General features: G+C 41.0%; 1 protein-coding gene across 3 annotated transcripts in view; it reads left to right on the forward strand.

The window, feature by feature from the left end:
• The first annotated feature begins 777 nt into the window (after nt 1-777).
• Nucleotides 778-27,459, forward strand: part of FAM135A (family with sequence similarity 135 member A) — a 53,657-nt gene continuing 26,975 nt past the window's right edge. For 2 of the 3 annotated variants that reach the window (XM_081856770.1, XM_081856772.1), the window contains exons 1-9: nt 778-1,994; nt 9,076-9,162; nt 10,845-10,969; nt 16,883-16,962; nt 17,979-18,118; nt 19,668-19,738; nt 20,431-20,604; nt 23,839-23,965; nt 24,539-24,692. In XM_081856770.1, the coding sequence (XP_081712896.1) occupies nt 10,893-10,969; nt 16,883-16,962; nt 17,979-18,118; nt 19,668-19,738; nt 20,431-20,604; nt 23,839-23,965; nt 24,539-24,692 (823 nt within the window). In that variant the 5' untranslated portion in view covers nt 778-1,994; nt 9,076-9,162; nt 10,845-10,892. The remainder of the gene's footprint in view (nt 1,995-9,075; nt 9,163-10,844; nt 10,970-16,882; nt 16,963-17,978; nt 18,119-19,667; nt 19,739-20,430; nt 20,605-23,838; nt 23,966-24,538; nt 24,693-27,459) is intronic. The other variant, XM_081856771.1, reaches the window with a different exon arrangement.

The raw sequence follows: 27,459 nt of genomic DNA on the forward strand, positions 1-27,459 counted from the left end.
ATATTTTCAACAAAAGGCCTACATGCCACCATAGCTTTTCACACATATTATTTCAGTCTGAGCACAGTCCAACTTGGGTTGCTCTTTTTATTCAACCTATTCTTCACAACTCACTCATGCCACAATTCACTAGGGGGTCTCAGACAAACCACTAGCTCTTAGCTTTCATTCTTCCATCTGTAAATACTAAGGGATAATATACAGCTACTTTACACAGTGGGTTCCAGAATTGCTGGAATAGTATACAGTATGTGATATGGTTTGAATAGAGTACTCTAAAGTGCAATGTAGCTACCCATATTCTCTATTGTAACTAGTTATATGACTTCTCTTGCATCAGATAACAAAACCACCCATGAAGGAAAATTCTGTGTTTACAAGCCACCTGTAGGGCTAAGAATATGTATGCTAGAACTTGTTTCTGACAAGGCAGCGCTTAAGCATTCTCATTTGCAAAAATTCTTATGGCGAAACCCTTATCAGCTTCTCAAGCTTTTGCTTGTTTTTTTCTGGTGCTACATCTTGATTAGAAGGGAAAGGTAGATTGTTGGTTGCGTGTGGTTTGTTGGGAGAGAACATTCCTAAATCCTTAAAAAAACATCTTACTGGAGAGAACCCTTTCAAGTGTGACTTGGACTCTTGCTCCCAAGATTACTTTCTTGCGGTATCTAATCTGCCTGACCCTTTTGAACATTTAGAGAATATTTTTGAGAATTTACCTTCTCCTTCCTATATCGCGCCTGTGACTCACGCGGTGATCTTGCTGCTTTGCACTGCCCTCCTTTTTTTTTTTTTTTTTTGCTTTCTGGGAATGTTCATGCCTTGTGCAATTAAAAGTATCTGCTGAGAAGGCACTTTGCAGAGAGACTTTTCGAGGGCCGGCTTGCGCTGCAAAAGAAGCCAGTAGGTGGTGTGACTTGGCCTAACTGCGCTGCGGCTGCTTGCAAGAACTTTTGAAGCCCCTGCACAGGTTCACTGGTCCTTCCAAGGAAAATTTGCATGCAGGGAAGACCTCCGATGAGGAAAAACCCGGGGGCCAGGCAGGTGAAGGGAGGAGGAGAAGGAGGAGGAGGAAGAAGAAGAGGTGATCATCTTTCCGCTTTCTGTTTGGTCGGAGACCAAGTAAGGGAGAACGACAAGGCGACAAGCAGCAGTCGCGGCAATCCCCAAATGTGCCTCGAGGGCAGCTTGCATTTGCTCTTCTTGTTGTTGTTTTCTCCACCCTCCCACTTCTTTGCTTTTTGTTTGTTTGTTCGCCTGCCGGTGGGGGCGGGGGTGGAGCAGCAGAGCAGCAGCAGCCCGCCGACCCACACTGTGTGTAGCCCAGCCGGTGCCTCGCCCACAGCAGCAGCAGCAGCAGCAGGGGGAGCTCGAGCTGGGAAGGGAGCAGCCAGCAAGCAAGCAGCGGCAGGCGCAGCAGCAGCAGCAGGAGGAGGAGGATCTTAGAGCTAAGATCTCCAGGAAAAGCGGGAGCGGCTGTAGGGAATCTCGGAGATCAAGCGCCGCCACAGTCAGAGGGGAGCCCTCAAGGAGGATGCCGCAGTCGCCCTTCCTCCCTGCCTAACTCGGGCGCTCCCTGCCAGCCCTCGCCCCTCCTCTCATTGCCCGCGCTGCCTTGCTTGCTTGCGAGTAGGAAGCGGCGGCGGCGGGCGGTCGCGGTGTTGGTGGTGGCCGCCGGCGGAATCTACTTGCTCCCACCCGCTTTTCCCAGGCGAGAGCAATAGCAGCGGCAGGAGGAAGAGGAGGAGGGCGCGCGCGGTCGGAACGCGGGCCGGCCGAGCGGGGCGCCGGCGTCGGATGCCTGCGTTACGCCACTCCGGGGCTTCTGTTGAGGCCTGGGCTCCTCTAGAAGCGGCGGCGGCGGCAGCGGATAGGAGCGTCGAGTCGGGAGGAGGAGGTGGTGGTGGTGGCGGCAGTGAGAGGACCGACAGGTAGTCGCCTCTCCCTGGGGGAAGCCGGTGTCCGGTGCTGCTGCTGCTGCTCCTTTCCCTCAGGTGAGTCGGCGGGGCTTGTGAATTAGATGTCTGTGTGGAGAGAAAACCTGCGACGGAGCAGGGCGTCGTTGGAGCTGAGGCGGATGTTTCCTGCGCCTCTTAGAAGGTGAACAGGAAGGGGAGCAGCTGGGAAAGATGTGTGGAGCGTTTAGAAGCCTCTTTAAAAATAAATAAATGTAAAAAGCACTTCCTTTTTACTCCAAGCAGAAGTGAGCCTCTCTGTGTGAAAGAGTGAGTGTGTGTGTGTTTTCGTTTTCTCTCCGGGGTCAGTCCGGCCCAATCCAGTCTTATCCCACCCACTCCAATCGAATCCTCTTTAGTTGGGTTGAAAGCCTCAGCTAAAAGGAGCCAGTAAACCCTGGCAATTCGTGTGTTTCGTTTTACCTTTCTCTTTTTCTGTTTGTGCTCTATTTTTAAACCTCGCGAGAAACCAGGAAACTTGTCCTATTTCTCTAACCGGTTCCCCACGCATCCTGCGTGAATTCTAGGGTACCAAGGTGTTCCTTGGGTGTGTGTGTTTTTTATTGGGGGGGGGGGAGAGTTGTCCTGTTTTAAATAACTTACACGTTGTTGTTTAGTAGTTTAGTCGTGTCCGACTCAACTTACACATACCTCTCTATAATTCAGCAGGGCAACCATGACTGAGAACCATTTGTGTCGTTTTATATTAAAAAACAAACCTTAGTCTTGTTTTTGTTCTGTGATATTACCAAGGCGTTTTGACCTTGGATGTACATTTCTTTATTAGTTCATTAATCTAAAGGAGTAGGAGAGGTATGGCCGCTTCATTCATTGTACTGTAGCCAAGTACAACTTTACTAAGTGTTACCGGTGATTATAACACTTCATGCTGTTCTACCACTTTTTCCTCCCTCCAGGGCCCTCAAGTATGTCTTTCTATCAATGTAAATTCCTAACATTCCTAATGTAATATGGTGTCCTTGGTTTAACTCTCGAAGCTACCCGATACCTCATAAAAATAAGTCGAGCTTTTTGCTGGTATATAAAGCTTTTTAGGGGCTGTACATGAAGTCTTTGCCAAGTCCATATGGACTACATTAGTTAATGGACTGCAAAAACTTCACCTGGGTGTACTTAATAATATTAAGTTGGCCCCCTTGTTTTAACTACTAAAGCATATTCTAGTTTAGAACATGAAGTACATAATGGAATAATCCCATACACAAGAAGCTGTCATAACGGAAGACGGTGTAAGTTTAAGCCAGTGTAAAGTTACACCAGATCCAAACTCCATTTAGCAATGGAGCTACTGCTAGCTAAGCCAGCCTAAGACTGGCAGAGGGAAAATAAGCCTTGGAAATAGTGTTTGACCTATACTACGTTGCCAGATCTTGCACCAAGCTGAACAGGAATAGGATCCAGCCTCAGTCCTCCTACTTTGGACCCATGCCTGGAAAACCCCTTCTTCTAGGGCTTATGCAGTCTTAAGATATGCCAAGCTTGCCTTGGCTCAGTCACCTGGTTCCTGGCTGAGTCAGGATAAGGGGGATACTCTGGCATAAATATTGCTGAGCAAAGGATGGGGGAGTTGATTTAGTGGGTTAGGATCTAGCAGATCTTTGGCTGAAGTAGGAAGTTCTCAAAGGGCTATGATGATTTGAGAACTTCCTACTTCAGCCAGAGATCTGCTAGATCCTAACCCACTCATCCTGGTAGATCTTCCTTTAGAATTTCTATGTACTGTAGGCAGCTGCTTTGTACTGAGTCAGACCTTTGGTCCTTCCAGGCTGCTTCCAGGCTGTCACTAATTTCAAGTGAGATTCAGTTGCATACCAGCAAATCCAGGTTGTACCATTAAAACCCATTTGACACACTTGCTCAACAGACTCACCCCGTCCATTGGTAAGTGGTGGGGAAATGCCCTGGGAAGTGTGGAACAACAATTGCTTGAAGCACTCATATAACCTCCCTGCAAACAAATCAGAATGAATACTCAATAAACAGATCATCTGGAACCAACCCTAGTTCAGTATTAGCTGTGCTGCCTGGTAGCAGCTCTCAGTTTCAGACAAGCAGGAATTAAACAGGGATCTCCTACATGCAATGTATGTGCTCTACCACTGATCTACTACTGACCCTTTCTCTTTCTTTTTATACATTACCTGTTTTCCTAAAGAGTAGACATGTGCCAATTGGATAAGCAACAGTAGCTGTATGTTAATCAAAATCCAACTGTATTTTGGAGTTTTTTATGGCTACCTTTGTTTTTTTTAATTGTTTCTTAACCATTGATATATCCACCCTAGCACATAAGCTGCACAAAATGAATGCTTGTGCAAAGCATTATTTATTTTGTGTGGCCTATGTTAAGGTTACCAGATTGTTTTCAATGAATCCGGGGACACTTTTCAACTTCAATGGATTTTATATGGTGACTGATTTGTAAATCCGGGGACTGTCCCCGGGAAATGGGGACGTCTGGTAACCTTAGCCTATGTGCCATATATAGCACATGGATAAACAAAGATGGGAAGTGCTCAGAGGCTAAGGCTGTAAGCAGGTGACATTTTATTCTAGAACTAGTCCATAAGAACAGAAATCCAGAATCCACTGTTGGACCATAAATTCATTATAACCCACCAAAATGTTATGAAACTGTCAATTTTTTAAGTTCTCTGCATCTCTTCCTCAGGCAAGATATTATGCAAATTGGAGTAGGGAATTGAGGAAAGAAAGAAAAAAGTACAAAAAGTAGTCTGGATGTTGTAGCCATGGGGCCACCTTGTAACCTCAGTTCCCAGATGGAATTGTGGTCTGAAATAAAACCTATAGAGGTGCTACAGATATCAGATCACACACATAGTATTCTGGGATAAAGGAACAATGGCCGTCCCATATTTCTCAGAAGTTAAAGTCTGGTTTGTAATTCAGATTGTCCAAAGCATTAAATGAAACACACAAGTTTATAGGTAGGCAGAGTGTGGAAAATTTTTAATTTAGTAAAGGTGGGTATTCCTGTATTTTTCACCCCATAGGGTGCATCGGCCCATAGGGCGCACCTAGTTTTGAGGGGGGAATGCTTCGGGATGCAGGCAGCTCTCCGCAAGCCGTGGGAGCCCGGCGGGAACTCCCACAGGCTCCCAAGGCTTGCGGGTAGCTTCCTGAAGCCTGGAGAGCGAGAGGGGTCAGTGCGCACCGACCCCTCTCGCTCTCCAGGCTTCAGCGAAAGCCTGCATTCGCCCCATAGGACGCACACACATTTCCCCTTCATTTTTGGAGGGGAAAAAGTGCGTCCTATAGGGCAAAAAATACGGTACTTCCGGTTAGTTTGCTTAAGTATATGAAGTGTCTCATGTGTCTCTTGAAAAATAGAATGTGGTTTAAAAGGAAAGTGGAACTCAGTGCAAGCAAACCAAATGCCCATATTTACAGAGATGGTCTGGGAATAAAGCCAAGCTATATTTTTTATGTCTGAACTTGATGTTTGGTGCACCTGATTTGCAAATTGCCACCAGATTAGTACCTGAAATCATGGCTGATTTCCAAACCATAGTTTGAGCATAGTAAAGTTTGGTGTATTCAAATTTATGTGCTATACGTTAGGGTGTTCTGCTGTCAGAGTCTACTGTTTGGGATAGCATCTGGAATTATTGGGGGAGGAAAGAGGGAAATGACACAAACCATGTTTTGGCTTTGGTCATAATTTACTTTTAAGAGAATATATTTTGATTTAAACCCATAAGTCAAACACGAGTTTCAAAGGCTCCTTTTCTAGGTAAAAGATAAAACTATGGCGATTCTTTTCTTTTTTAAATCTATGGTTAAGTATTGTAAATAAAAAAATAAGCTATATATTATAAATGCTTTAGGAATGTATATTTCTCCTTTAACAATTGTATGATTCCATATCAATCATGTACTTGTCTATTTTGATTTTTGAATTTGTTGGTAGTTTTAAAATTGTTTATAGAGTTTTTTAACGATCAAGTAATATATATACTTTGATGATGATTTAAAAAAAAAGAATTATTTTGAGTGAGGTGGGACTTGATCTGTACACAACTCCCAACTTGAATATTACTGTAGTATGTACTTAAAGCTTTTTCTGTCCATTTCTAAAAAGTTTTAAAATATAATTTTAAGCTTTAGTTTAGTTGATTTAAGCAACTGGTTTCCAGTTTGTGATTTATGGAATCCTGGGCATTCCATATCAGGGATTCTCCTACAAAACAAAACAAACAAAATCAGCAGTAGACAAGCTGCTCTGCAAAACAATGTGTCCTCCTTTTCCAATATTCCCATTGCAATGTATAGCTTCTGAAGAGAGCTGGATGTGTTCTGAATTGTGTACTCAGTTTGTGAAGGGGAATGGCAAAACACAATAGGCAGAAACTGAATGTGCTCCCTAAAACATAACACAAAATCCTATTGAGTGCTTTGGGGTTATGTGACAAGGTTTCCTTGGCAAAGGCGTTTGGAAAAGGGTTCCCTGACGTTAGAATATTTGGAAACCACGCCTTCCATGTTCACAAAAGAGTTGGCCTATCAGAATACTCTATATATTTTCAGGGAAAGCTGATGCAAAAGCTCTCATTGACTTCTCTAGAGGCGTAACCTTCGGTTAATAATGTGCAGAAGGGTATATTTGGAAATTCAATTTGTATTTAATTTAATAAATTTTAGGATTTTTTTCAGAATACATTTATATTACTTGGGAGATTTTTAAAAAACAAAACAAAACCCCGACAACCCTACTGTATTCTGTTTCTGGTTTATAATGGGCTGCAAGGGTAAAGTATGAAGAATGGGCTTTTTAACAATTTATTCATAAGAACATAAGAAAAAGCCCTGCTGGAGGAAAGCCATCTACTCCAGCATCCTGCTTCCTACAGTGACTAACCAGACTCCTATGAGAAACCTGTAAGCAATACATGAGTGCAGTACCCCACTGTTTAATGACAGGTGTGCTTCTATTTTAATAGGTCAGTTTAATCAGCTTCACTATGCTTCCTATTTAACAAGTCAATTGATATGTGCTTGTATAGGTAGGAAACAGAATCAGTTGGTAGTGACACAACTTGTTTTAGTCTAATTTATTGAGATTTTTAACCTTCACTTTGTTTTTAAAATACAGTTATAAATTTTTAGTGATACTCTTACTGCTTTATCTTTTTTGTAACCCCCTTTGAGGTTTTTTCTACCCTCCCTCCCTCCCTCCCTCCCTCTCGCTCTCTAACTAAATAAATGAGGATTTTGAGGGTGTGTGGCTCCCTGCCCCATGTACTATTAGGTCAGAACTGTGTGTTACAGGCAACATGGGAAAACTTTAGCTAACTATGGTCACTTTTTCTGCAGATGTCATTTGATGGGGGATAAAGTTGCTTTTATATCCTTTTATATTCCTTCTTTAACTTCTTTGCCTGTTTCGTTAAACCACAACAGAATCTTTGAATGGTCATCGTGCAGAGTCACATTATTTTGTGCAAGAGCTTAATTAAGATAGCAAAGAAGGTTGGAGCTATTTGTGCCATTTCAATGAAACTGAGGATAAATCTGCTTAAACAGCTTTCTTTTCAGATGGTTATTGGAGCATTTTGCAGTCCTCCTGCCTCCTTTTTCTTTTATTAGTCTTAATTTGGTCACTTTTAGTGACTAATACTATAGAAAATAGCGATTTCCCAATTAGGGTTGATTTTTCAGCACATAGACCTTTATAATCTTAAACAGGCATTATGCTGCAGTCTGAAGAAAGAATGGGCAATATAGTCTGCCTATTTCCCAGAGCCAAGTATTGATATGGAATTTGGAGCCAACATAATCCACTTGGATCAGAAATGCCATCTAAATGCCATTTCAAGATTTTTAAATTACATTTTATTTTCTGCTGAGCTGTATGCTTTCCATGGGACACGGGAAAGGGGATGGAATTATACCTTAGAATAATATGCTGTTTGTAACAAAGCATTTATCAGAGGTCTTGTAGCCATAGCTATAGCTGGAGCTAATAATCCTGTCCTTTCAGGCCAGTTCAGATCCCAAATCTACAGTTAAATAATAGTTTAGCTTGCCAAATTAAGCTGTATTTCCTATATGAGGCCACTGGGAAACACCAGTAAAAACTGCTTGCCACTTTGCAGCAAGTGAAGGTGAGGAGGTAGGAGAACTATATCTGGTTTGTTCAGTGCAGTGTAATACCGCACTGTGATACAGTGTGAGTGTAATACAGTTAATGGAAACCGTTAATTTCAAACCAACTTTAAGCCATAGTTTGAAATCTTGGTTTGTGGCTAATCCATAACACATGGTATAGGTATTCAAATAAAAAGCTAACTACAACTAATGAATACATTTAGCTTAAACATGGCATATTATGCATTACAGTATTAGCTGACAAGTAACATATTTGCAACTTTGATGCACACCTTACAAGTGGGGGGAGGGTATCCTGTGAAAAGTTAATGGGGAATAGGACACCCCCACCCCTTATCCTTTCATCAGTAAAAAAAAAAAGCCTTTAATCTCCTATATATTGGGAGTGCTAGATGCATGTAAACATTGCAGAACCTGAACATTTGTTGTGTATATAATTGCAGTGAATTAACTGGTTGTTTTTTCAAACCATTCCAAAGACATATCAGCTGCTTTCCATATACAGTACAACCCTTTTTATGCTTCCTTTAACTTAGTGAACTTCGTTACCTCAGTGGAACTTCACATTAAACCATAGCTTAAAGCAAACTACAGGTCAACACGAATGAGTCGCACTGCTCAAAGTTCCAGAGGCTCTCCTTCCCTGCTTCTGCTGTGGAAAAAACAAGCTTGTCATTTTCCTCCAAGCAACCCATGGTTACAATTTCTGGTTTATTTGGGAAAAACAAACCATGAGCCTGGGTTTGAGCAACACAGGCATCTGCACAAGCAGGGAAGGAATGCTTTGGGAACTTTTGAGCAGTGCACATTAACATGCTGCTCATTCATATTAAAACATAGTTTGCTTTAAACTATAGTTTAATGAGACTAGTGAACTGGGTGACTGGGAATTAAATAAAATAAGAGCACCAATTTCTGTGTAGATGGCTTGCATTCAGGTGTACAATCATCTGATTTCTTTTTCTTGCAGAGCAAGCAGTATGCACTTGACTGCAGAAATTAGGAACTGGAAGACTGCGTATTAGCTTTAATCAAAATGGATTATTTATTACTAGAGGTAAAAAAGAATCTTGTGTTATTTAAAAAATAGTTTACTGTCCAGTTCTGTAACATGCCTGTATGACTCCCATTACATCTTTATTATGACATTACAGTATATCAATGAGGAGAGAATATGGCACTTTAAATTTTAAGTTTTCCCTACTGAAGTGGCAGACCTATTCAGGAGAAATAATGTTCAGTCTAATGTTAGAAATTTAGGGCTGTATCCAGTGCTGCAACTCAACTGGCACAACAGCCTTCTGTGTCCAGTGGAACTTCCTCTCCTTAGTGGATTTTGAGGGTGTATGTGGGGAGGGGAGAGGGGAAGAAAGCCCCATGGCACCAGCAAAGCTAATTTTTATGTTACTTGTGGTGAATGAAATGTAGATGATTGCAATAGAAACTGATAACATGCACTTGATATGTGGGTTATGCAACAGTATGTTGCAATGTATGCCCCTTTCCTATCACCCAGCTTTTCCTAATCTTCTTTTCTTGCTAAGCATTCTGTGGTAACTGAAGGTGACTGAGCACGTTCACTACTCATTGAGCTGGTTGGGGCAGCTGTACCCTTGAGTTGTTGTTTTTTTTAAAAAAAATTCTGCATGTATGTTACTTTTTTAAAAAAAACAACCAACAGACTGCATGTATGGTTGGTTGGTTGGAATTCTTTGACCTAACCTGAATTCCCTGGAGCTTAGATTCAGTGAGGAACTCTGATTAGTTTAAAAATAGAAGCAAATGTTTCCAAACTTCTCACTGCCATTCCAGAGGAAGAAAGGGAGCCCACAGCTCTTTGATGCTCATGCATATCATACTAAACTAGGGGTCAGCAACCTAAGTCCCATGGGCCACAAGTGGCCCACAGGGCTCGTTTAACCAGCCCATGAGCCGCCCCCGAACCAAGCCGCCCACTTGGCGCGTCCCCGTGTGCTACACTAAACCAGTGTGGTGCAGGGACTCGCTTCCGCGGTGCCAGAAATCGCATCTGCACAGATGCCAGAAATTGCGTCTGTGCAGACGCTGGAAATTGCAGGCACGCGCACTCATGCGCATGCACAATCCAGCCCATGGAGGGATCTCCGCTGGAGTGAACTGGCTCAGGCAAGGTAAACCTTGCTGACCCCTGTACTAAACCATAGTTTATTGTTGCTTTTCAAAATGAGCATCTTTTGTTGCTCCATAGTTAGGACACAAAATTAAGGTTTGTGTATTTTTCCACCGATACAAATTGAGGCAGTTTTATTTATCCCTTCATTACCCAAATATGTATAAGGGGTGCTTTACGGCTCTAAGAGTAATTGAAGAATGAAGATTTGCTTTGCAGCCCAATCCTAAACATATTTTAGTTGGAGGCACTCCCATTGAATTTGATGGGACTTACTTCCTATCAGGTGTGCTTAGGATTTCCACCTTAGGTAAACAAATTTATTTATTTCATTTCCCTTGTATTGTATACAACTAGTTCTGCATTGAAAATGTACTGTTGGTTTTGAAGGTGGAGGTCAAGCTGGAGCATCTGTTTCTGTTGCTATTGTATGGGGAAGCAGATAAGCAAAACAGAAAGGGTTATGTAACATTTATTCATTAAGGACATACGTATGAAGCAGGAAACTTGTTCATAGTTCATTCCAGGGTTAGGTCATGGAGAAATCAGCTGTAAGTACATCTCACATATCTTGTGTTCCATCTCTGCAGTAAATAAGGTGCCGACAACAGTTCTTGGACTTCTGCATCTACATAAAAATGAGTGAAGTACAGGCAATGGTAGAATTCTCCGTGGAGCTCCACAAGTTTTATAACGTGGATTTGTTTCAAAGAGGGTAGGTAACATACAACAAATATTACATGTTCTGATGGTGTTAATTCCTGAGACATTTGTATGGAAGATTAATGAATGCCTGCAAATCCTGAGAAAAGGTGTATGTAGCTCTTGTAACTGGATATATATATATATTACTTTAAATCGGGTCTTAGAGACGGTCAGGAATCAAAATTCACTAATCTGTGTAGCATCAATCATGAATAAAATTATAAGACAACTTAAGCTTGGTTTACATGTTCTCTCGTATGCATGGATAAAAGTTCTCTATTTTCAGGTGGCGTCGGTGGGAGCATTCGGAATACTGAGCTGGGGCAGGATAAGCCTTTTTGTTTATCTATGAAAAATAGGGTGTTCTAGGGGGTGTAAGCAGCTGTGTATTTTTATGAAAATGATTGGTAATCGCCTAAAGATCCTTGCTCGCACGTCTACTTACTCATTTTGTGCTGTGGTCCATTGCCAACTGGAAGATGGAGTGACTGCAATGTAATTACCGTATTTTTCGCCCCATAGGGCGCACCTAGGTTTTTTTTTGGGGGGGGGGATAAAGAAAAAAAATTCTTCCCCACCCCCAGACGCGGGGCTGGGGCGGGGGAAGCCCGAGCTTCCCCCGACTCCAGCCCTCAGAACAGGCTGCTATCCGCAAGCCTAGGGAGCCCACGGGAAGTCGCACCGGTCTCCCCAGGCTTGCGGATATCTGCCCGAAGACTTCAGGATGCAGGCATCTCTTTTTGGGATGCAGGCAACTCTTCAAACCAGGTCGGGGAACAGCGGGATGGCAGCGCTCCGCCTCCCCGTTCTCCCCCGAGCTTGTGGGGCTGGCGGTGGGGAGAAGCGCACTTCTCCCCACCGCCAGCCTCCAAACCAGGTTGGGGAATAGCGGGATGGCGGCGCTCCGCCTCCCCGCTGTCCCCCGAGCTTGTGGAGCTTCCCGATATTTGCAGGAAGCCCAGGGCGCGCTGTGCAGCGCGCCCCAGGCTTCGGGATGCAGGCTGCTATCCGCAAGCCTTGGGAGCCCGATAGGAACTCCCGCAGAGCTCCCAAGGCTTGCGGATAGCTTCCTGAAGCCTGGAGAGCGAGCCTGAAGAGCCTCTCGCTCTCCAGGCTTCAGCGAAAGCCTGCATTCGCCCCATAGGACGCACACACATTTCCCCTTCATTTTTGGAGGGGGGAAAGTGCGTCCTATAGGGCAAAAAATACGGTACACCCTGATTGTGTTTGTGGTGCTTGAATGGTAACCTTATTTTTATTGGTTGCCACGTATTGAAGACGTATCCAGTGGGCAGTAGTTTGTGTTCAGGTTTGTGTTCAGATGACTGACATGTGCACAGGCCCGCACACCTGTTACATTTAGTCATCTAGGGGTTGGGAGATAAAGATCTGACATGCAAGCCAGAAAAGGTTTCCCAACCCTGGCCTACTGTGATGTGCAAATGCAGTCATTGTATGACTTAAATTGAGTCAGAAGTGTTTTGCAGCACAATCCTATGCATTATTCAGAAGTAAGTCTCATTGAGGAAAGTAGAGCTAATTGCTGAGTAAGTGTGCATAGAACTGCATTCTATACCTACTCAGAAATTAAAGTATACGTGTGTATAGAATTACAGTCTTAACTACTAGATTCCATCCTTTCAGTATTGTAGAATATTGAGTTAAATAAAATGTCCATATTTGATATTTGTAAAATGACAGCATGTTGATATTGAAGGTGGCCACAATTCATTCAGATAAAATTCTGGTTCCATTGTTTATAATGCAGTTGTCTTCTGTAATCAATATATTGTTTGCTTCCAAATCTGATTCAGATATTTTTCTTTCTACAACAGTCACCCTTTTGGGGTTATGCCCTGGGTATTGGGCTTTCTTTGGGATCATACTTTCTATTCCTTTAAAAAAAAAAAAAAGAGGACAGAATTAGACATATGTGCAAATCCCCATTTACACATGATCTATTTGTACATGTCCTCGCACACGCAAAGTGCAAGGAACCCGGAAATGGGAAGTACCCTGGAGAGACCTCCTGGCTTGTGAAAAGAGACCGTCCCCAGAGCATGAAGAGGACATTCTGTTTGGGCTCCAGGGTGGGTCACCTCATGAGCCGGAGGGACAGTGGGGCTTTCTTGAGGTTGCTCAGCCTCCCTGTCTATCACTGACGCCTGCGGAGGTCTGGAATGTAACCACCACATAAATGGGGAGTTGTCTGTATTTATCATATCTTTCTGTCTTGTTGATTTATTTCCTTGAATTAATTGCAGACAAACTATGCATGTCATGTTCTGAATATAAAATGTTTGTTAGATGTTTCAGTTCTGAAAAGCACTGACATTTGCCCATCTATTATGAAAGAGCAGAACATTCTATATCTGCCTTGTTTTTGGTATTTGCCAACTGGTGTCCTCAGCTGCCTTGGCAGTTTCTTTGCTGCTTCAGACAGCTGAGAGATATCCTCTGGCTATTCCTGCAAGCCACCATATGGAATGTTGATATAGTAGTACTAAGAGAGCTATCTGGAACTAGTAAGAGCAAATGAAATGCTACCTCTGGAAGGTAGTATAATTTGAGCTGAAAAAAATCCAGCTGAGTGCAAATTCAATATTGCGTTGATAAGTTCTGCAAAGTTTTGCATTGCATGCATAGTAATTGAGGGTGGTATAACAAGTAAATTATTTTAATTGAGGGTTGGAAATACAACACATTAATTTACCTAGTAAAGATGATTAGGTTAGGCCAGGGGGTGGCCTACTTACCCAAACTGACAGCAAATATTCAAAAAGTGGTTCTAGAGGCAGTTGACTTCAGAATTTCAAGAAAAAACAGCTATACCCTTCATTGGGCGATATACTATACAATATTCTGCTTGTTGCTTGGTTAAGTCAGGGGAAACTGATGTGGTATACTCCAGATGTTGTAGGCTACAAGTCGCCAGCCTTTTTTTTCAGGGGGTACTCAAGGGAACGCACTACCAACACCTCTTTTTGTTGTTAAAAAGTGTGGCACTTACTGTAACAACAGGCATAGGCAAACTCGGCCCTCCAGATGTTTTGAGACTACAATTCCCACCATCCCTGACCATTGGTCCTGTTAGCTAGGGATGATGGGAGTTGTAGTCCTGAAACATCTGGAGGGCCAAGTTTGCCTATCCCTTCTGTAACAGCTTCACAGTGAGTACCGACACCTATATTTCTAGAAAGAAAGAAAAAGCACTGCTGGCAGGTGCTGATGGGAGTTGTAGTCCACATGTGGAAGGTGTGACATAGGCTATTCATGCTGTAAGCCTTCTGCTGAGTACACATGGTCTCCTGTTTTCTTTCAAACCGCCTCTGAACCCCACTTTGTGAATTTAAGTGTTTAGATACTTTATGGGACTATGAAAGGAAGAGCATAGTGTGTCTGGTCTGGAAGAACTCATTTCTTCAACAAATCTACCATTTATTGTTTGAAGAAAGGGCGCTTCTAATGTCTTACAAGTCTTGAATATTTCCTGTTACAGCATATATATATATATTTTTAAAAAGCAGAATGACTTCAGATGTAGGAGGCCTTAAATCCCATCTGTATGATGATTTGAAAAGTGTTATTCACAGTGGGCCTCAGTTGAACATTAATTGTCCTAGTTGCTGATCTTTTATCTTGCTAGGAGGAAACTTAATATCTTTAGCCTGAAATCAAAATACCTGCTATCTTTTGGGCAGAAACCAGGAGGGTCTTTTTTAAACTTTAATTTTGACCGAAGTATTAGGGAGCTGGAATATGTGTGCCTCCAGTGTAGTCTGTATTCATTTACCGTATTTTTCGCCCTATAGGACGCACCGGCCCATAGGACGCACCTAGTTTTTTGGGGGGAAATCAAGGAAAAAATTTTTATTTCCCCCCCAGGTTTGCGCAGCCATCCCCAAGCTAGAAGAGGGAGACAGAGCGCTCCGTCTCCCTCTTCTGCCTTCAGGGACAGCCTCTCTAGCCTCCGTGGGGCAGCGGCTTGCCCCGCTGTCCCCCGAGCTTGAGGGCTGGCGATGGGGAGAAGCAAGCTTGCTTTTCCCCTCCGCCAGCCTCCAGACCAGTTCCGGGAATAGCGGGGTGGTGGCGCTCCGCCTCCCCGCTATCCCCCGAGCTTGTGGGGCTGGCGGGGAAGAAGCAAGCTTGCTTCTCCCCCCCCCCCACCAGCCCCCAGATCAGGTCGGGGAATAGCGGGGTGGCGGCGCTCCGCCTCTCCGCTATCCCCCAAGCTTGTGGGGCTGGCGGAGGGGGGGGGGCAGAGAGTAGCAAGCTTGCTTCTCCCCCTCGCCAGCCTCCAGATCAGGTTGGGGAATAGTGGGATGGCGGCGCTCTGCTTCCCCGCTATCCCCCGAGCTTGTGGGGCTGGCGGGGCGGGGGAGAGTAGCAAGCTTGCTTCTCCCCCCCGCCAGCCTCCAGATCAGGTTGGGGAATAGCGGGGTGGCGGCGCTCTGCTTCCCCGCTATCCCCCGAGATTGTGGGGCTGGCGGGGGGGGGGAGTAGCAAGCTTGCTTCTCCCCCCCGCCAGCCCCCAGATCAGGTCGGGGAATAGCGGGGTGGCGGCGCTCCGCCTCCCGCTATCCCCCGAGCTTGTGGGGCTGGCGGAGGGGAGGGGGGAGAAGCAAGCTTTCTTCTCCCCCCCCCCCCGCCAGCCTCCAGATCAGGTCGGGGGGGGGGAGAGAAAGTACTTCAGTTAAATCAGTCTTATTATGGGATTAAAGCATCAGTTGATTTAACAATCATTTTAATTAATCAATTATATTGATGTTAAAATCCGCGTCCCTATCTAAAGCTGTTCTCTTAAAATATTGAAGCATAGTTTAATATACTTTATGACTTGTAGTTAGGCTATTATTTCAGAGGTCAGGATTTGAATTTTGGAGATCAGGAATTGAATTTTAACCTGTTGGCATACTTTGCCTGAGTTGACCCTGGTGAGATTAATATATTTGGATTAGCAAGTAAATATTTGTTATTGGAAACTATTTTCTATCATAAAGTAGAATCTTCATTGTGTCTGAAGCCACCTGTTTTTGTATTGCTCATGTAGTAAAATGTGGATTATGTTGATCATGTGAGATCATGTGAGTTTTTTTCCAGAGCTAGGGATTTGTAGTGAAAGAAAAACTGAAAAATAAATGAAGCATTTTCACAACCTAACTTCAGATGCTCACATGCAAACCCACTTAATTAAGTTGTAATAAGAAAAACACTTGTTTGGCTGCATACTAAAGAACCCATTAAGTAAGCAAAATAGATTGGAAATCTGATCAGTAATATCATTGATCAAATACTTCAGCTTGATTTATTGTAATAAGTAGTAATAAACATTTTATGAAAATTTTGTGGTAATAGCATAGAATAACATCATAGAATAGCATATGTTGTCATATGATAACATGTGATATAATATCATAGAATAACATAACATAGCATATGTTTCCTATTTATAATGGAACCAATAAAAACAAAAACAAAAATTAGTTCTCAGTGAGATAATGAAGTGTGACAGAAATCAGAAGTCCTTGTGTGCGATCTCAACATAGAGATTTTCAGAAAAAATCCTGGCCCCAAATTGGATCAGTGGCTTCTCTGCACATCTGAGTAGGAATGTAAGCTGTATAAGAAGCCTACTGTAATTAAGAAATGCAAACCTGGCTAGTGGAGTTATGGTAATATGTTTAACTGGTTTTTACTTTGACCTTATGCTTCTCTTTCTCCTCTGGCTAATTGGTATTGAATTATTTTAATTACGATTAACAGTAGTGTATAAAATGCTTTTGTAACTGATTTCATTAAGTGTTTTTTATGGCCCTCTTGAAGACCACGCTTGATGGGGAAATAGGGTAGAAATATTTAAAATATATACATATCAGGTTATGTTAAAACAGTATTGGTTTGAAAATAATTTTGTTTACTGTAGCTTTTACCAGATTCGTGTATCAATGAAGATTCCTCCAAGAATTCCACACAAAATTGAAGCAAGCCTGTTACGTGCAACCAGTAAGTAAACATCTTTTCATTACTATTTGAGTGAATAATTAATTACTATTTAATAAAGGAGAACTCCAAAATGATTAAAGATGTGTTAGTTAATTAATCATATACTTTTTGATTACTTGATTAATTAAGCTTGATAGGTGAAAACACTTGGTTTTAAAGATCTTGGAGAAATGTAATCTAGTTGTGTCCTTCCCATGATGGAAGACTCTTTGTTCCAGCAAACACTAGGTTAACCGAGGAAGAATACAATTTTTGCTTATTTCACCTTACCTCTGTGGCTCCCATCTGCTCTAGAATATGCTTGGTGGTGGAGAGCTGTCTGCAGGAGAAAATATGAATTTGCGGGACCACATCCTCTCCCAAAGGGCTGTCCATCAGATAAGCAAAAATTACCAGTTTGCGTCACGTGAATACTTCTGACAGTGGTTGTGAACTTTAGGGCCATTTGTGCATATATTGTAGCCTGTTGGAGGGCTGCTTAAAATGAGTACTTGGGTCTTGACAAAAAACATTACCCTTTGAGAAATCTTAAGAGCCTTCTTTCTCAAACTGGAAATGCTAACAGTGCTGTATTTAACAAAATAATTAAGTGGTTATTGACAATTTAGTGGATCGTTTGAAAAGGCAAAAAAAAAAGTTGAAGTGTAAAAGTAGTTTTATACTGTGTTCTAGGTTCTCTTAGATTTACTTTTCATTAACCTGCAGCTTATTCATTACTTCCATCACTGCTTTTATACCTTGCCTGTAAATTTACACTGGCGCTAGGAACTGGTTTGTAAATGTTACTGTTATCTATTAAAGAAACTATGAATGCCCTTCCTTACTTGCTGTCAAACCAGCTTTCAAGTGTTTGAATGGACAGTCTTTTTAGAATACGCTATATGAATGACAAAACTAATTATTACAAATAACCATTTCTTAAAATGAAGCCAAAACATGGTACAGTTGTCATTCTGTAAGTAGACGTAGAATCAGGATATTTTGAGCCTTGATTGCCTCTTATCCATATTCTTTAGGTGCTGATCTTGCCTTTCCAGCTTCAGTCCATGACAATGTAGTCTGCAGTAAAACCTTTCAAATTCTTTATAAAAATGAGGAAGTATCTGTGGATGATGTTATGATCTTCAAAATTAAAATGCTGTTGGATGAAAGAAAGGTAATAGCATATATTTAACTGTTAAAATAGCTTGATGAATTATCACACAATCAATCCTGTGTGCACTAGGAACAACAACAGTAGATGTAGACATACTCCTGCAGCATCCCTGGGTGCTACAGTATTGCACACCAATATTGCCCATTCAAGGAAGGCAGCCAGTAAACATGCAGCAGCAGAATAATGCCATGACATTCTCCTGCCCATTACAAACACATGCCTTCAACAAGACACAAGAAAACTCCCAGGAATAGATGACAGTACAGTCTCCTATAGCCCCATTGAGTTGGAAGCATGTAGAGCTCTTCATTGATTTCAGTTAGTAGTGCATTAACTTAGCACTTTTAGCACGTTATGCCATTGTTGAAGGTTGGATTGACCCTGAGTCAGGTCAGAATTCTGACTAACTTCCACTTTTCTTTCAGTATGCCCCCAATATGCCCAGTTCTTCCCTTTATCGTGGTTGGTCCACTGCAGATTCTTGTTGCCATTCAAAAGGTTATGACAACATGAATTCTCTATTCCAATGTGGTTTTGCCCTCAACCAATACAAGAAGATTTAGCAGTGATTCCCTCTCTGCCTTGCAGACATGGGAGCATAGCATTAAAATAGGACCATTCTATATGATCAGTATCCAGGACAAGATCTAGGATTCTCTTAGTCATCCAGGTGTTTTAAAACTTGATTAGTGTTCACGAATAATAATAATTGCAGTTAACTGTTCTATCTGCTGTTCTTTTGTAAGATCTTTTATTACTATAGTTCAACTTATTATGCACCACTCTGGAATTGATGAGAAATTAAGGGTGGTATTTTAATACTTTTTAGTAAATTTTAGTGAATTTGGAATGCATGGCACTGTGTTTGTTTGTTTGTTTGTTTGTTTGTTTGTTTGTTTGTTTGTTTGTTTACACACACAACTTTATTGCGGTCCATAGACTCAAAATACACAGTACATTTTTATTTATTTACATTGTCGCTGTTGATTTCATTTCATTTTTTGATTATGCCCCTATATTTATGCATGTATATATGTATATTTGTAGTTACCTTCACACTGATTTGAAGCCACTTTGTGTCCTTCCTAAAAGAGGCTCCTGGGATGCCGGAGGGACATTGCTAGAACAACTCTTGTGTTGGGGCAACTAGCTAAAATGTTTTAAAATATTTTAAATGGTTCTAATTTTGGTTCCTCTCTTCTGTTTTTGTCGGGATGATGTTGGTCAAATGTTTAGTTAGGGTTGGTGGTTATTTTAATTTGGTTATAACAGTAAACCATTTATTATTGCTATTGTTGTTATCGGTTTCTATTGATTTATTGGATTGTTTGTTGCTCGTATAGGATATTTGGTTTTTTAATGTTTGATGCTTTGTTGTGTTTTTATATATGTTGTAAGCTGCCAAGAGTGGCTGGGGAAACCCAGCAAGATGGGCAGGATATAATTAAAAAACAAAAAAGTTAATAAGTCTGGATAGGATTATATAGTAAAACTATAGTTTGTATTAATAACAATAATATATAATTCTTCTTCTGAAATGCCTGTCTAGATTGAAGAGTCTCTGAATGAAATGAATTTCCTGCTCTCTTTAGATCTACACTTTACAGATACAGATTATTCGTAAGTTTAAAACTAAACATTCATATTCTTGCTATTCCTACTTTTAGAGAAATGGTTTTTGCTCAAAGTTCTTTGTGCATCAAGGAATTCTTTGTTTCAGTGTTGGTGGAAACTGAACCACATTTTCATGTAGCGTTCCCCCTAATGTTAAAGTAATGGGAAACTGGGATTGTGAAGTCCATGGATGTACTGAAATTCCTGCAAGCAAAACAGCTCTTGAATTAGGCATGCACTTTCTATAAATTATTGAAGTTGTGGGTGGGTGGGGGACTAATTCTTTGAGAGGTTTTCCAGAGATAGATGCCTCTACTTTATTTATTATATATTATATTTTGTTTCCATCTTAACAGATTTTTCCATCAGATATTTATATTAAAAATGATAGTCAAATTTGTGCAGTTACACATATGTAGATTATATTGACTTCATTGTGATTTAATCATGGGTAGTTATGTGCAAAATCCTCTGTATAGAAAAATATTGAGATGCATAAGGGAGACTTCAGTTATTTCACTGGACAGAGCACCTCTATTTCATTGCAGGTCCTGCATATAAAAAAAAAAAATAGTTAGATCTTGATGGATTTGTTTTATAGTAACTATGGTACAAGAGATTTGAACCATTGATTTGCATTATTGTAGTATTAAATTACTTTCAAAATGTTGGTTATGATTATACTCTTTTTCTTTTAGGCCAGATGACCTGAGCACATTGCAGCTAATTAGCAGCAGAACACTAAAGTTGCACTTTACCTTAAACCGAGGCCTTCATCACTATGTCAATGTTATGTTTGATTACTTTCACCTTTCTGTCATCTCTGTTATAGTCCATGCCTCTTTAGTAGCGCTTCACCAACCATTGATAAGGTAATTTAATATTGATTTTATACTTGTTTAAATTAATCATTTAATAAAATTAAATAATTAATTGCTTCTTGGTTTGGTCATTAAAGTGATAGTAATTTAGTTGGAGTGGTGATTATTTGAAATGTGTATTATACATACCAGTGACTAGTTCTATGTAAACCCTGAGTATTATAAATATCAGTTCAATTTAATTGAAATTTCTGATTCAGTTTTTTGCTGGAATAGAAAGGAGATGGGAAGCCCAGGAGCTACTAAATGATAAACCACACAACCATAACTGCTAGAAAAACCTCTGCCCTAGTTTTAATCAAGTAATGAAGTGATGCAGTTCATGATTATTTTAATGGAATTTAGATTGGCTTGTTTACTTTGGTGGCCTAGGCTATGATAATCTTGCTTTTAGTGCTTTTAGTACAGGAATTGTGGCAGTGTTCTGGTTTATCTCTTTCTCTGGGAAATTCTGTTAGGGGCAGAGTCCTTAGCCACCTTTCTGCCAGTCTGTGGGGTGATGTTGGATTGAATGGAGACATCTCTTTGCCCAGCCATACTTGCCTCCCACCAAACCTGAGAGTAGGTGGAAATGCCACTAGTGGGATCTTTACTGGTAGCAGCATGTAAAAAGCCCCAGAACTGAATGAACTGGCCTCTGCCTCTCTTTCCTTCCCTCCCTTCTCTGATGCCCTCTCACGTTTCTGCCTCCCAAAGGCTCCCAAAGGTTTGTTGCAGCAGCCCTGGCTACAAGCTCCCCAGGCGAATGGTATCTCTGGGCTCGCCAGGAGTTGCTTCCCAGGCCCCTGTGTGGCAGTGTGAGGAAGAACCTCTCTTTGGGGGCGGGGGGGCGGAGCTACAGCTGCCCAGAGGATTCCCAAGGAGAGGGGAGAAGAGAGGAGACTGAGGGAACACTCCACAAGGGAGGCTTCGAAAAGGGGCGAGGGACTGCCAGCTCTGCAGGGAAGGGGTGACATAACGGGGCTCTTGAGCCCCACAGGGGTGCCACAGAAAGAATGTGGTTGGTTAAGGTAGCCATGGACCCAAAAAGGTTGAAAACCTCTGCTCTAGGGGGTTAATGTGGGGTGGGGGGTTGGCAAGCAGAGTAAGCAAGGGCATAACCCCTAGTTTAAAACATACATGCTATAACATGCTTCATGTTTAGCGTAATAAAACACCAGCAGTGAAAGAGGCAAAATGAAAATTACTGTAAACACCTTAGCTCAGCCTTCAGCAACCTGACACCCTCCCCAGATGTTTTGGACTATCAACTCTTTATCAGTCTCATCCAGTACAGCACTGGCTGTGGCTGATGGGCATTGTCCAAAATGATTGGAGGGTGACAGCTCAGAGAAGGCTGCGTTAACTCTTCACAAAGAATTTCCCCCTGTCCTTTTAGAATACAGTTTGTGTGTTTCCTTTTGTAACACAGCCATTTGTGCCACAGATTAGTAGGAGAAAGGCATGGTGGATTGCTGGAAGAAGAAGAATCTTCTTATCCAGAATTGGAAGCTAGAAGGATTAGCTGTTGGCTATGGTTAGTGGCAAATGGAGACGATGAGTTGCCTTTCCTGGACGGTGTTAGTGCTTTTGCTGTCTATTGCCATTTCTATTCTTGGCAAAGGTCTGTCCATCTGTTGAAGTTCTTCTGTTATGGTGGCAATAATGTCTTCCTCTGATTTTATGGTTTCTTTGGAAGTCGTCCTAACTCAGTTAAAATGTTCTGCTTGCTAAAGGTGGTGGAAGGGAAACAAATAATAGTGATGGTATTCTTCCCTGATCATTCTTCACATATACAGTGCACTTCTCTTACACTGAATGTGTTGATCGAGCATCACATGAAAGGTCTTGCAGTAGAAGGAGTGTGGATTTGGAGTCTACCAAAGTCACAACCCCACACAGGCAACAAAATGTGTGACTACTCCTGGGTTAGACTAGTAATGTATGAGTGTAATGGACAAACAGGGAGATGGTGCAGAGACGTTGACTGGGCTGTATTTGCTGCTACAGCTTGCACATTCTCACTGCACAACTTTCCCTTCAGATCCTAAGCTGGGGGTAAAAGTTTCTTTCACTGACTGTGTGGGAACCTAATGTCCATAGCTGTGCTTCCTTATTGCTACTCTAGCCCATTATGTTAATTTAACTTAGCATATATGGTATAATTGGAGTGCACTGTTGTACCCTTACTGCAGTTCTGGTTATCTTCCAATTGTCTTAAAATTGCTTAAGTTCTTGTTTTTGTCTTAACAAAATGCAACCAGAAATGGTTGGAACTGTTTGATCTACAAGCAAAAGGAAGGATAAGTGATACTTTATTTCTCTGCAAGTCCTGGATGACACTATACAAGATTCTTTATGCACAGTGCTTTATTTAGAAGTTGTAAATTTTAGATAGTATATGTAAATAAGACTCTGCATCTTCTCACATGTGATGCATTTTTTTAACTAAATCTAAAATTAGACATATATATTTGAGTGTGATTTTTTTAACAAATGTCTTCCAACAGCCCCTCTCCCCACAGCAGATGGCTGCTTACCAGGCTCTGGAAAGGTTTCACAAGGGCTCTAGGAAGACGCTGTCTTGCTTACTGGGCTTTGGAAAGAAAGTGTGAGGGTTCTGGGAGCATCCCAGGACACCCCAGGACCTTCCCAGAGCCCAATAAACAAGGAAAACCAGCTGGATGCATGGGTTATGGGGAAATAAATAAATGGAGAGTAGAGAACAGTGGGTTTCCCCCACTCTTTATTTATTCCTGCCCCCATAAGCAGTTGCACTCATGTATGTAAAGTGAGCATAAGTTGCAGACCCACTGCTTATATACACATACACCCCTTGCCATATCAAAAACTGCTTTTGAAAGCCACATTAATTTCAAAAATGGTTTACCTTGTGGTATGGGTGCTGCTGTAACCCCAAGTGGTCATCAGTAACCGATATCACTTACATAGGTTTTTAGATTCCAGCCAGTGTTTTCCGTTCGTTCACCTGCCAAATTATACTTGCAAACTTGCTACATTTCTTATCAGAATCCGCCTTCTAGATTCTAGGAGGTACACTGGCATGTACCTCCAGTTGCAGCAGACACCTAAAAGAATATGTTGGGTTATGGCTTAAAATGATGCTGTGTATTCTTCGCCCGTGTGTCTCTAATTTTCATTTCTGTTCTGAATTTTGTTTTCTCCTCCGTCCCTCTCACACATTTATTTTTCTTTCTTTCTTCCCTTTTTTTTTTTTTTTTTTAGCTTTCCTCGTCCTGTCAAAAATACTTGGCTAAACAGAAATGCACCCGCACAGAACAGGGATTCTGTGATTCCTTCTCTTGAAAGTGTTGTTTTTGGCAGCAATTACACCAAACAATTATCAGCTGATGTAAGATTGTAATTGTTGTTTTAATTTATTTTTTTAATTGCTGAAAGAAATGATAAATATTTAACAACATTATTTTTAACACACAAAGCGTTTGTATCTCAGTGTAGTTGCACAAAATGTGTTAGTCAAGACTTGGGCATTTTAGAACATTTCTTGAAGTGTTGACTACTTTTCAGTGATACTGCATAATAGAGACGGTTTTACAGTGCCACAGTATTGGTTTCTTAAATACACTGAGGTTTTTCCTTTAAGTATTTACTCAAAAGTCCTATTGAAAAAGTAGTATGGTACAGGATTGCAGCCTTCAGCCCTGAATGTCCTGTATGTGCATGGAAATGTCATTAGTTTTCTTATTCTTTGTCCGATAACAGTTCCCCATAGCTGCTGCTCTGTAGGTGAAAATGCCCCAATCTTAGGGAAGCTTCTTGTAGACAGGCATGGAGGGCTACCACCAGAAGTGGGAGCTAAATGCTGTGTTTAGACACACCTTTTTGTGACCTGTCCTTAATCTTTAAATGTAATTTTGCTGTAACTGTTAGTGCTGAATTGATAACTTTACAAATCTATTTTTAGGGCTGCAGTTTTATAATAGCAGAGACTTGCTTGAATCATGCTTACAATCTCCACCGTACACTTTGTGCCAGTTTGCTGATTGCATTCAAAGGATTACATAGCTATTTCACCACTTTATCAAAAGAGCTGCCTTCCTGTCTGAAACTAGACGCAGGTATGTGAAATAAATACTTTATTTGCTTCTATATGTACCAGCAAGCACTTTTTATAGTACTAGATGTCTGCAGCATATCTGGTATTAGTTCAGCAGATAGTATAAACATGAACTCTGTTTTCTGCCCTCAGATTTAATATATTGCATAGGTTGTCTTTTATTTTGTTCTTCTTGACTTAAGATTTGCCCTGTTTCTTTTACCTTTAAGAACAAATTACCTAAAGTGCAATGTGCTATAATAAAAGGTTAAAACAGTTGTGTTGAATGGTAGAACTATAGCTGTACTTAGTGGTCTGGTTTGCACATAACACTAAGCCGTGGTTTATCTGAACATCTGAAATTTGCCCTGCAGACTAACCATTGTTTTCTAGGAACAAACTGTTATGTAAAGCCATTGTTTCTTGTTGGTTTGCAAACTGTGGTTTGTTTTAACTATGGTTTGGAGTGATGTAAAAATGCAGCAGCCTTTCTTAACCATGGTTTATTTTGATATTCCACTCTAGATGCTTGTCAGGCTGCAGAAGCACAAGGCAAAATCAGCTGAAAAACAAACTTACGTTTTGGAGAATCAATTCATTGTTTGTTGCCTTATCTCTTGAAATGGGTCATGATTTTCTGAAAAAAATCATGATTAAAACAAACCATGGCTTAGCGTTATGTGTAAACACAACCATTATCTATAATTAATATTAGCTATGCTCACTTATAAAGCATAGTGCTGTCGATACTGGGTTGAGACCACAAGGGTGAATCTTTAGTTAAGAATTACAAGACAAAAAAGAAAAAAAAACCATGCTGGCTGTTCTGTACATATTTATCAAAAATTATGAGTGGGGGAAGTTAAGGCTTTAATACAAACTAAAAGTGGAATTCAACATTGGGCTATGATGAATGTTCTGTCTCTGCAAGCATTGCAGCTTGCCAGATGGAAGAATGCCCCCTCTCTTCCCACCACATGCTGTTCTGAGGGTTCTCCCAAGTCCCCTATCCTAACCACTGTTGGTGGATTCAGGAGGAAGAGAGGGGTGTAAGCCCTTTTGAGCAAGTGGAAGTCCTTACTCAGGGCCATGCCAAAGATTCATAAATTTAAAAAGAACTATGTGGTTTTTTGATACATTGGTTTAAGTCTAAATACTCCCCACTACAGTATTTATTGACTAGACCAGTGTTTTTCAAGCTATCTGATATGGTGGACTGGCATCTCTCCCCCCCCCCCCTGCAAGTGTCAGAGGCTGGTACCATATTTGGTACCTGATGCATCCCACTCAACCATGGCTGTGATGTAGTTACTGGGACCAATGGCCAAACAGGTCTGTGGACCCGCATTTTGGGTAGCACTGGAATAGATACGACATATGAGAAACCCAATTTATTTTTGCAGTTTCTTAACACAATAGCTTATACAACTATCATTTTGAAAATGGGTTTTGAGAGGACTTGAGGTAAGCCAAGAAGAACATTGCTCCAAAGTTAACAGCTAAACTTTGACCATAAAACATTATTGTATTGCACAAGAATTCCTTCCCCTTTCTCTGCTTTTAGCCACCGCCTACCCTTACCAAACAAGACAAATAGGCTCCACTTTAAACTTTGAGAGGATGAAAAAGTGTCTTGTGGTTCAGTTTGAAAAAAGAGAAACCCATAGGTGTGCTTATAATATTACTTACCTGCAGAGAAGTGATGGCTTTATATTGGGTTCTCCTGGTTCTTCAACAACTCAAAATAATTGTTGCTATATCTCACACACACATCCAGTATGAGCTCAAATACCTTTGGCTTTAATTAAAATAATCAAAAGTTAGTCATTCTTTATCAATACGCTGAAACCTACAAAGTTATATTGCATATTATAGTCCATGGGAGTTTAATTCCATCATCAAAAGGACATAGAGATGCTTCTAAGCCTTATCACTTGATTGAAAATACAGCTTCACCCAAGGATTTGATTAAAATAATAATGCAAAATTTAAAAAGACTTTGACTCGAGGGGTGACAAAAGAAATTACAAGATTTTATTGGTTATTATATTCCCCACTATTCTTTTAATACACCGTCCCTGTTTACACCTGTGCAAACTATGCAGACTGGCCTAATTTCAGTCCAGCTGCTCTAGCGCTGCTGCACATCTCAAAATGTAGTGTTTAGTATGCAAACCAGGATGTTACTTTCTGTGGGGTAATGACCCCTGTTATTCATGTGCTACCATATTGGTCTCTTGCCTGCTGCATAGTAAGCCAAGTTTCTGCACCTCTTGCACAATAGTGGTTTACATGCCCTGATTGTGCTTGTGAATTGTGTCTATATTAGAATTTAGTCTATCTTAGACTAAAAAGTGTGTTTCACCAACAGCAGATATAGAAAAAACTATTCAAACAATGCATCTCTGTAAGAATTTAATCAAGCCCACATGTTGCATTAGCAAATTACTCAACTGTTTTGAAAAAGGGAACTTCAAAGTAGAAAGGGAGTAGCTTTCAATGTATGCTTCTATTGCTGACAGTTTCTGTTTTTAAAATTCTATTTGTGGATTTCTGAAATTTTTGTTATTGAATATTTTAATTTGGCCTATGTATTTTACAAAAGTGTTTAATGCCTTAGTTACATGTGCTAATACTACTAATATGATTCTAAGCTAATATGTTTTTAAAACTATGAAATTGCTTCCAGTAATGTTGCATCTGTGTAAGTCTGAATGAAGTCATTGGGGCATACTCACATGCAACTGCACAGCTTTGTAGTCACTAAAAATAATCTTATGAATGACTTT

The sequence above is a fragment of the Podarcis erhardii genome, assembly GCF_964252035.2.
Source record: "Podarcis erhardii genome assembly, chromosome: 3".
NCBI lineage: Eukaryota > Metazoa > Chordata > Lepidosauria > Squamata > Lacertidae > Podarcis > Podarcis erhardii.